The sequence below is a fragment of the Choristoneura fumiferana genome, chromosome 30 (genome assembly GCF_025370935.1).
Source record: "Choristoneura fumiferana chromosome 30, NRCan_CFum_1, whole genome shotgun sequence".
In the NCBI taxonomy this organism is placed as follows: Eukaryota; Metazoa; Arthropoda; class Insecta; order Lepidoptera; family Tortricidae; genus Choristoneura; species Choristoneura fumiferana.
Window position 1 is genome coordinate 8191997 of NC_133501.1, and position 11769 is coordinate 8203765.

The 11769-nt window shown below is 36.7% G+C and overlaps 2 protein-coding genes across 6 annotated transcripts in view; one reads left to right on the top strand and one right to left on the bottom strand.

The window, feature by feature from the left end:
* The window catches only part of LOC141444740 (igLON family member 5-like), a 253183-nt gene that overhangs the window by 142793 nt on the left and 98621 nt on the right, over window positions 1–11769 (bottom strand). The window lies entirely within an intron of this gene.
* LOC141444702 (uncharacterized) overlaps window positions 6225–11769 on the top strand; it is a 26921-nt gene continuing 21376 nt past the window's right edge. The window contains exons 1-2 of the mRNA XM_074110295.1: window positions 6225–6272; window positions 7277–7359. Coding sequence (XP_073966396.1) covers window positions 7317–7359 — 43 coding nt within the window. The 5' untranslated portion in view covers window positions 6225–6272; window positions 7277–7316. The remainder of the gene's footprint in view (window positions 6273–7276; window positions 7360–11769) is intronic.

Sequence of the window (11769 nt, forward strand, 5' to 3'; positions counted from 1 at the left end):
AAAAATTAAAAAAAAAAACGTTTGTTGTATGGGAGCCCCCTTAAATATTTATTTTATTCTGTTTGTAGCGGCCACAGTTATACATAATCTGTGAAAATTTCAACTGTCTAACTATCACGGTTCATGCGATATAGCCTGGTGACAAATGGACGGAGGGACGGACAGTAGTAATAGGGTTTCCGTTTGTACCCTTTGGGTACGGAACCCTAAAAACTGTACTTGTACAGTCGAACAAACATAATCATGGACCATGGGACCTTTGTGCTACTAATGCCATAATTTATTGAATCTGGCGTTTGGTGAGGTCCATATCAATTAACTAAAACAATAAATTTGCTCACCCGCGACCTTATGATAGCTACGTTTATGCAAGAAATGTGTGTTCATGCAGTTCCTTCTCCTCCACACTGTAAGAACACACACAAATCACACAAACCACGCTACATTGTCGTGTTTCGAACTCAATCAGAGCTCATACTTAGAGCAACACAGCCGCTACCAGATGATATATAGACTCAATTGTTCTTTTTTTGCATAAACGTAGCGTGGTCGCTGGTGAGCAAACTACCTAATGAGGGCTATCATTTTTTGTCGTTCTGTTCGGAAAAAAAGGGAGGACAAATGATTCCGAAAGACAAAACTGTCTCAAAACATAGACATTCATTGCCCCGGAACGCATAATTAATTTCATGTATTGCAAAATATTCTCAAAACTATTCTAATTATAAATAAACCCGCGTAGCTCACCCAAAAACTATGAGATTTCACATTTCGGAGACCTCACGCTACACTAGCGCCTCTAGCGGCGAATCCATACGCGATAGCCCTCATGATTCAGTTCATTGATATAACATAGTGAAATTGATTATTGAAAGGTTCCTGCTACATGAATCAGTTTGTTCCACTATACGATTACTTGTTCTATAAACGGGATGAGATCTGGATTTCATTGGAAGCGACCCCTTAGAAATATGTATGTAAATTATGACTGTAGTCTACATGTAAATTGTATGCAAATTGCATGTAACATAAAAATCATATCTTAATTAGCATAAGATACTATAAATATCTAAATATATGAAAACGTTTCGTCAGTATAATTTTGTTTTATTTATTTCTGCATCTGGACCCATTGGTTTGAACTATATTTAGTCACAAATGGTAGGTACCATTGGCCAAATATGTGGTCTACCTCACTAAAGTTGATAATCGTTTGCATATCATTTTTTATTTATTATTTATTTATTTATTGATATACCAACAGTGTTTAAACAGGAAATTACATTAGATTTACAATGGTTCTTATACTATATATAACACTAACAATAGGTATATACAGCGCTCAACGTATATGTGAATAGATTAAATAGTATTTTAGATTACATTAAGTTAAATTTTACATTAAATCAAAGAAAAGAAAAATTTAAGTATAGTATTTGTGTATCCATGTCTCGGTTTGTATTTTCGATATGGTTTCACGGGATACCCGTAAAAGTAACAAATTTGGAGTTGAAATAAAAAATACAAAAAGACTCCAAAAAACCAATCATAAAAATTTAAGTACCTACTCATAACCAGTGCTAGTTACTGTCGTCATCGTATCATAAAACAATAATGCAATAGACCACAGATTACTAATATGTAGCTAGCTACAGATAGGACAGTCCTATTATTGACGTGTGCTAATTTACAATCTTGTACTTGTTTGACATCGTAGGGCTTTCCACATCGATATAATCATTATCGTACAATGCTAGTGATGCGCCTAATAATTACGGATGTCTGTCAACTGGAAAGTTCGACTTCAGCGATATATTCTGCCCTCCTAAGCCAAAAGGCGCTATTTCAAAAAAACTTTTATTAAACTTTAAAGTTTAAAAGAAAAGCGATTTTATTTTGAGATAGCGCCTTTCGGCTTAGGAGAGCAGTATTTCTATGATTTTAACTTTAAAAAAAATTGATAGACCACTTATTTGGCTGTTACCTACAGCTTCATATAATGAAACAAAACTAATATTAGCAACAACAAAATGGACATCAAAAATGGCGGTAAACGAAAACTTTTCTGACGCATAAGTCTACTTTATCTAACTACGCCGACAGTGTTAAATTATATATTGAAAAAAAAATCGGTCAAGGACTTTAATTCATGATTAAGGGCCAGCATGGAACCTTTTCAAAGGAAAATTCATTACGATTTTCCTTCATAATGTATGCGATGTTACTATGACGTTTACTGTGAAATGATTCTATGGTGGCTCATGAATTAAAGTCCTTGACCGTACCTCCCCTGAACGTAAAGTGGGGGTATTTTTTTTCTCATCCAAAATCGATAGTGCAAGGTATCAATAAAGATAGGTCTTTCATTAAACATTGTAAAATAAGTTATCTACGATCATTTTCGATTTTTAGATTCGTTTAGGGTTCCGTAGTCTGTCTGTCTGTCGCGGCTATGCTCAGAGACCGTTAGTACTACAAAGCTGTAATTTGGCATACATATCAGTACCGCCAAATAAGTGGTAAAATAAAAAATTATAAAAAAAATATTTTTAAGGTACCTCTCATAAACGTAAAGTGGGGGTGATTTTTTTTCTCGACTAACCCTATAGTGTGGGGTATTGTTGGATAGGTCTTTTAAAACCACGATTTTTCGATTCAGTGCTATAAAATACGAAATCCTTAGAAAAATATTATACTTATTTTTTTCGTAATGGCTACGGAACCCTATTTCGGGCGTGTCCGACACGCTCTTGGCCGGTTTTTTTTGTAAGGCCTACGGAACCCTATCTTGGGCGTGTCCGACACGCTCTTGGCCGGTTTTTAGTAGACGCAATTAGGGTTTCTTGACAAGCAAAATATCGCTAGATGGCGTTAGTGTCGTGAAGTCTGTTTGACAGTCTTGCTGCGATTAGCTCATTTATACTTGGTTTGGAAGGTATTTAACTAAATGTAAACAAACTTCAGTTGCCAGATTTGGTATATTAAAGATTTTTATACATTTTAATTATCTGTCATTGTAATACAAACTAGACTAGTGTATTTCAATACAGAAATGTAAATGTTTATATGGTTTAATGGGGGAATTTCAATATTAAAGACACAAATTTGACGCTATTTTGTTTACATTTGCATTTATATTAATTCAAATGTTTTGCTCTATTTGTCGATCCTTGTTTTTTGAATTGCTCCTCTACCACTCAAAGGTTGACTGGCAGTGATCCCTGCAGGGATAAGTCCGCCTTTGTACTTAACACAACTTTTATTTATGTAACCTTTTTGTTTTTCCTTTTTGTACAATAAAGAGTATAAACTAACAAATAAACAAACATTTAGTTAAATATCTATCCAACCAAGTATAGTTATTTGGGCCAATCAACTATTTTACCCACACTTTGGGCGTCTCCTGCGTTACCAAAATTGTCTCTGGCGTTACCGAATCGCACTTCCAACAAGATATTTCACGGTTGAATAGCTTAAACTTACGTAGGGTGGCATGTATTCATGTACACCATCTATTAAATTACAGAAAAAACATGTTTACTTACAAAAATCTGCAATTGTTTGAAAAATGTCGCGGACGGAATCACAAACGTCACGCAAATGTCAAACTTGACAACAGACCACGCGACACTAGCGCCCTCTAGCTAGTCACGAAACCCTCATTGCGTCTAATGAAAACAATACAAATAGTAAAGTATATATTAATTACGACTTCTTATGTTTATAATATCATTTGACCTTCAAGCACAATTCTACCTTGACAATTACAAAACTAATAGTATTTAATAAACATTTCAAGTATGTCCAATTAAATTAGTATATTTAGAATATGTAATCTCATTTTATAAATATTTGACAAATTCCAACCGCATCTAACTCATCTCATGGTATTTGACAACTCTGGAATTTGCCATATCCCGTATACACTGTGGTTTTATTGATTCCTGTTAACGACGGCAGACGGCTCAGGTAATTGATAGAAACTACCTTAATTAACTTCATGGCATAAAAAAAAAATCGAAAAAAGTTCATTTTTTTCACACAAATAATAACTTTATAATCATTTTATGATTTAAATTCTGTTTTTGTTCCGCGTACCTCGATTTTAGAGAAGCTCGATATTTCGGCACCGTTGCATGCGCCATGATCAAGAGACGACAGTCCAGTCCAGTCGTCTCGTTCTTCAAACTGTAGGTCGCTCCCAGGTGGATCGCGGATGTCCCTTTAGGGGGTCGCGGTATTTTTAAAACACTCTCACTTTTAATGTGTATGATTATTCAGTGTTTGTAGTATCAATTTATCACCATAGGATAATACAAATAACTGTATGTGGAGGTAAGCAGGAGGGTCACGTCCTGAAAAAGTTTGTGCATGTGCTGATCAGATCTTGATCACCTCTCATCACCTCTTTTCGAAAGCACTTCCCTAGCTACCACAGCCAGTATCGGAATCCTTGGTATTGACATCTCGAGTGAAGTCCAGTTCCGCGGCCATTTAGAGGGTAAGGTTAAATTAGCCTCAAAGAAGCTCGGCGTGCTCAACAGATCGAGACAGTATTTCACTTCGGCCCACCGCCTCCAGCTTTATAAGGCGCAGGTTCGCCCACATATGGAATACTGCTCTCATCTGTGGGCAGGGGCTCCCCAGTACCAGCTTCTCCCTCTGGACCGCATACAACGGAGAGCGACTCGAATAGTCGGCTGCCAGCGAGTTTCTGATCGACTTGACTCTTTGACGCTGCGTAGAGATGTAGCTTCACTGTGCATCCTCTATCGCATGTACAACGGGGAGTGCTCCGAGGAGTTATTCGGGTTGATCCCTGCCGCATCCTTTCGCCACCGACCTACGCGACAACACTTCCATCCTCACCATTTAGACGGTTGGCGGTCCTCTACTGTGCGTTTTTCCAGAAATTTCCTGCCTCGCACAGCAAAACTCTGGAATGAACTATCGCCTGCGGTATTCCCGGACCGATATGACCTTCAAGTTTTCAAGAAAAGAGCGTACTCCTACCTTAAAGGCCGGCAACGCACTTGTGACTCTTCTGGCGTTGCAGGTGTCCATGGGCGACGGTAATCGCTTACCATCAGGCGATCCGCCTGCTCGTTTGCCCCCTATACCATAAAAAAAAAAACTTTTTAAGAGTAACATTCAGGCCACTAGTGTCTTGGAGAAATAAGTCCATTTGACCTGTTGAATGTTCAAAGTTAACGGAAATCAAAAATAACTCTGTGTATTATTATCAAAATATAGAATAGCTCTGCGGTGGAAGGCTAGTGGAAATCACCACACTAGGTATTTTCCCAAGAATGCCGTCGTAAAGGTTCACTACCGTTCCTCAAGTGAACTCTGTCAAAAGTGTAGTGACTTAGAAGAAGAGATACATATACAGCCAACATATAGCGAAAAAAATTTGGTAAAATTTGGTTGATTCAATTTAGAGTCTAACATCTGGTACATGTACGGTTGTGTTACTCTGAAGATGAGCTCTGATGAGTTCGAAACGCGTCAGTGTAGTGTGGTGGTGGTGATAGATGGATCTGTGTGATTTGCGTGTGTTCTTACAGTGCAGGTGGAGGAACTGCATGAACACACATATCTTGCATAAACGTAGCTATCATAAGGTCGCGGGTGAGCAAAGTTATTGTTTTAGTTCATTGATACGGACCTTACCAAAGTAAAGCCTGATTCAATAAATTATTTAATAATTGTTATGTTGAAATAACAAATAATAATCACTTTTTTTTCATATTTTTTTTTGTCGTTGCAACCGATTTTTTTTTTCAAAAGTTAGCACATGATAGTTTGTATTTTTAGGAACAAAACCCAAATTTAATTCGTAAATTTATGAATGGCCGCAATATTCTAAAATATTGTGTACTTATACGACATTTATTGGCACGTGTAGGAGTTCCAGGTTCGAATCCTGCCTAAAAACTTATTCGTTTTAATATTTCATCTTGTGTCGAACCAATCGTATGTACCACGAAATTGTTTAAAAATTAGCCATTTTAAGTACCTACGCAATAGAATCCAGTCAAAAACTATTATGAGTTATGTTATCTTATGTTTTGAAATGCAAATGTTTAACTAAGTCTAACCTGATTTAAGCTTTATTTTAGTACTGATAAAGTTCTTTTAAACGCTCTGTATTTTTGACTTAAGCTCTTTTGGTTTTATTCAAGTGTTAACTTACTTACTTTGTTCAAGATATTTTGATTTAGTTTCATTTACTTTAGTTTAGTTGGAAGGAGTGGATATTTTATTAAGAAGTAAGTTTTTATAATAAATAAAAATGACCAGTACTTAGGATAATAATATTAATATATAACCGAGAAAACAGTCAAGTGTGAGTCGAACGCGCGTAGAGAAAATTTGGTACGATACCTACTGATATGTTATTTTTTTTTTAACTTGATCCATTCTGGACCACATATCCTATCGGTTTAACCCATATCGATTTCCTTTTATAATTAATATTGTAAAAAAAATATTTATCGTTTTTTTTCAAAATTTTCGGACAAGTGGTTATGAATATAACATAATAAGGGCAAAATTTTCAAAATTAATTATAAATACATTTGAGGCCCTTTTATTTAAAATGGCACACGGTACACCCTACACTACCCAAATCCAAAATTCGTTTATTCACGTTATGTTCGTGTTTGGCTGAAATTCGGATGAATCTCTAAAAATCTACCACCGGTTTGGAAAAAAACATCTGTTTTAATTACTTATAATAAAAATATTGAAGCGGTTATTTTATTTCACGGATTGGGAACTTCACACATAACATTGAATTGCCTAAACCCCTCTCTTTCGGAGAGGAGGCCTATGCCCAGCAGTGGGACGTATATAGGCTGGGATTCAATTATTTCCAAACGTTCTTACGTTGAAGTGGTTATTTGAAATTATTTCCAAATAATATGCAACGTATTATTTTTTATTTCCGTTAACTTTAGATGTAACATTAAATGGTGTTATCTGTCTGGAAGGAATCCCTTTAAGGGATAAGTTCGCCTTTGTACATCTAATTATCCTTTTTTCTGTTAATTTCACATGTTTTTATGTATAGTCATGTGTTTTCTAAGTTGTTTCGATTATGTCGGACAAACAAACCCTGTACTACGAAGTGTAAAATTCAATTCGTACCTTGCCCTCCCGCTCACACTTATATTATTTAATACGAGAGTGAGAGGGATGGTACGCGTACGACACGAACTTCGATTTTCGAATTTCGTGGTAGCCCAGAACCCAATTGAGACGATTATTTCAGATGCAGCTGCTGTAAATGAACTTTAGATGAGGTCCTCGACATGAGCCAGCTAAGGAGAGGCGCCATCGTGCCATCTGTATTTTGTAAGTGCCACACAACCAAAGCTCGGATACCGGTTAAATTTCCAAACCGTTATCATGTACTTGGCGCAAAACCTTTTCATTTTGGTTTCGTTCGCGAAACCGTTATTTTTAAACCGGTTTTTAAGGAACAAAGCATAAAGCATTAAAGCAGCAGAGCATAAAGTTCTTGTCAGATTAACCGGTTTAGAACAATAAAAACCGGTTTATTCCGGCGCAGGATAAACGTCGCCGCCCGCCACCGGCCAGCCAGCTGTCACTCGTCGAATAAACCGGTTTATTTAGGTTATAGTTAAGTTTTTAAAAACGGGCGTTCTTATGAAAGTTCGGAGTTAAACCGAAATAAACCGGTATTTACCGCTATTTTATAAACCGGTTCCGAGCCTTGCACACAACAACATGCAATAACTACCAACTAAATTATCATCATCATCAGATTCATCAGTGACAAGACGTGTTTACGCTACGTAGGTATTTATGATGAGCTCGAATCATTTCTGTACAAAAAGTAATGATCATATTAAAGGACTATGAGTTTGCGGCGCTCGCAGTGGGCACAATGGGTCCCTGGTCGGCTGACATGAGGGCCTTCCATGAAGCTGATAGAGACCTCAGGAGACCCCAGCGCTGGCGCTTACCTCTCCCAGCGAATTTCTCTGACTGTACAGAGAGGTAATGCCGCCAGTGTGCTGGGTCTATGCCGCAGGAGGGCCTTTTAGATGGTGTTTTCTTTTTATAGTTAGGTATATACAAATATTACGGGACAATTCACACCAATTGACCTAGTCCCAAAGTAAGCTTAGCAAAGCTTATGTTATGGGTTAATATAATATAGCAACGGATTAATATAATTATATAGATAGATACATACTTAAATACATAGTAAACACCCAAGACCCGAGAACAAACATTCGTATTTTTCAAACAAATGTCTGCCCCGACACGGGAATCGAACCCGGGACCTCAAGCTTCGTAGTCCGGTTCTCTAACCATGTATATTTATGTAGTTTTTATTTATTTTGTTTCCTATCATATTGTTGTATATTGTGTTGTGTTCCAAAATATAATTAAGATTCTTATGATAATATTAGGTATGTAATATACAAGTCAAGTTCTACCCATCTCGTGTAGTTTAATTTCTGTACGCGGAGAAGCATAGGCCTCACATGCTGAGCCTGAGCCTTTTGCCGCGTACGCAAACATGTACCTTCAGCCAAATAAGTGGTCTATTCTATAAATTTTTAAACAAGTTCTTCATCAAATGAATATGTCGCTATAGTCGAACTTTCTAGTTGACAGACACGTCTATTGGCATTATTGCTTTATGACATGCAGACGATTATCAACTTTAGGGTGGTTGACCACATATATGGCTGATGGTATCTTCTCACTTATATGTATGTTTTTTTATGAGCAATAGACATAGACATAACTTTATAGATGTTTTTAAGATAACATAAGATATGATAATGATTTTTTTAACAAAGTTATGATACACAATCAGAGATTACAATATTAATCGCCATGTATCTTATGAACTACCTATATAGTTTAGCTGCGGTTCAACTAGGTCGAGCTAGATTTAGTCTTACTTTCTTTCAATAGGTACTACCTATGTTGTGATGCAATGGACATTTTGATCCACTGGATATTTTGAACATGAAACTACCGTGAGACTCACTCATCTATATATATAAAAGGCAAAAGTGATTGACTGATGTATCAACGCACAGCCCAAACCGCTGGTTCTAGGGATTTCAAATTTAGCACGTAGGTTCCTTTTAAGGTCTAGGGGTGCACTAAGAAAGGATTTTTAAAATTCACCCTCTAAGGGGGTGAAATGGGGGTCCAAAGTTAGTATGGGGAAACAAGATTAGTTAGACTATTTTATTCGAAACTTCACAGGAGTATTCTTAACAACAAATAAGTAAACACGTGTTTCAGGTTTTTTGAGAATTCAACCCCTGAAAGGGGGTAATGTGGTGACAAAGTCAATCGAAAAGCAATCGTTGATATTTCAACGCACAGCCCAAACCACTGGACCTAGAGACTTGAAATTTTGCACATAGATACCTTATACAATGTAGGCATCCACTAAGGAAGGATTTTTGGAAATTCTAACGGTAACGGGAAAAAACGGGATATATATATTCGATTCCGACTGACCCTATCTCAGTAACTGTAATATCTAGACTTCAAATTTGATTCACAAGTAGGTATTACATTAATTAAAACATCGATTTCAGGATTTTTGGAAATTCCAGGGATAAGGAAAAAAGGGATTTATATATTCAGTTTAACTGAATTCTATGAACTATAATAACTAGACTCTTCAAATTTGGCACAGAAGTAGGTGGTTATAATAGTAAAAAAGTTTTAAGGAATTTGGGAAATTCCCACGGGATAAGGAAAAACGGGATTTATATTCAGTTTAACGGGATCGATTTTTCATTTTACTGGTCCTAGAAAACTGATATTTTGCATATACTTAGGTTCCTTGAGGAGTGTAGGGGAACACTACAAAAGGATTTCCCGAAGTTCTGACGGGAACGGGAAAATGGGATTTTTCGTTTTACTGGTCGCAGAAGGCTGCAATTGGCATGTAAGTTGCTTGAGAAGTGAAGAAAACCATTAAGAAATAATTTCCCGAAATTCCCACGGGAAAGGGAAAAAAACAGGATCTTTCATTTTAATGGTCCTAGAAAGCTGAAATTCGGCATGTAGGTTGCTTGGGGATTGTAGAAGAGCGTTAAGAGAGGACTTTCCAAAATTCCAACGGGAACGGGAAATACGGGATATTTCGTTTTACTGATCGCAGAAAACTCAAATTTGGCATTTAGGTTCCTTGGGGAGGAGTGTAGGGGAGCACTACAAAAGGATTTTCCCGAGAAATTCTGACGTTAACGGGAAAAACGGGATTTATCGTTAGTATTATTGCAATTTTACATTAAACAGCATTAGTATTATTGTGGAACGATTAAGAGATAATTTGCCAAAATTCTCACGGGAAGGGAAAAAATGGGACTTTTCGTTTTACTGGTAGAAAGCTGAAATTCGGCAATGTAGAGGAGCACTGAGAGAGGACTGTCCAAAATTCACACGAGAACAGGGAAAAACGGGATTTTTCTTTTTACTGGTCGTAGATAGCTGAAACTTGGCAAGTGTGTTTCCTTGGGGAGTGTAGGGAGCATTAACAGAGCATTTCCCGTTTTTTTATGGGAACGGAAAAAAAACAGGATTTGCGTTTTACTGGTTGTAGAAAGCTAAAATTTCAAAATTCAAAATTTTATACTGCACGTACGCTGCAAAAAGCTCTTTAACCGACTTCAAAAAAATGAGGAGGTTATGCATTCCGCTATATATATTTATTTATGTTAGTTCACCGATTTCTCGCTCAATTGTGGACCGATTTTTTAAATAATTTTTTATTCGAAATAATATCTACTCCTGAGGTAGTCCATTGTCACCAAATCCGAATCTGATGACGGAATCTCAGGGAAATCGAGGGCAACCCTCAAATTTTGTAGGCACGCATTACGTTTTTATATAATTATCTCGAGTTATTTAAGTATTTGCGTCTGACAGACATCATCTCATGTTGATGAGCTGATGATGGAAGGTTAAACTCCTTAAGGGTTAGGAGTTAGAGGAAGTTTCTTTAAACATCATATGCACGTATAGGTAGACCTTTAGTTGTATTCTTTCTGGTTATTCAGGTGAGCTGATGATGGAAGGTATAACTCCTTAACTGTTAGGAGGACACATTAAGTACCTACGCCAAACCAATCAACTCATTACGTAACAAAATTTATCCATACCTGTAAAACAGTATACTGTGACAGGACAGGCTGACAGACCTAAATTTGGCACAAATGTAGATAAAGTATCATAGGAGTGCACTAAGTAACGATTTTTCGAAATTCCCATGGGAAAAGGAAATATTTAAATTTGTCTGCTTCTTGGTTGTTTGGGGAGTCTCTGGAAAAACTGAGCGGATTTAAAAAAAAAACTATCAGTAAAAGCTTTTTAAAAATCGATACCCGAAATAAAAGAAGCCTGTTTCAATTCAATCGCGGACAGTGTGGTTTTCTCTTGAATTCACTTATTCCTATCCTGCGGGAACAATCCTATGCCGCGTAGGTACGAAGTCGCGGGCAAAAGAAGCACGTGGGTTTTCTAGAATTACACCCCTGACCTAAAGATGTGAAACAGGGGTTCAAAGTTTAACGAATTATGATCATCTAGGTTGATTATAAATTCTAAAATTTGCAAATATAATCCTCCGAAAAATCAATTAAAATACGAAAATAAAGATCAGAAAAGTAAATGATCTGTGTTACATATTTAACGCGAGCGAAGCCGCGGGCAACAGCTAGTATTAAATATATGACCCGGAATAACTCACGTCTTAAA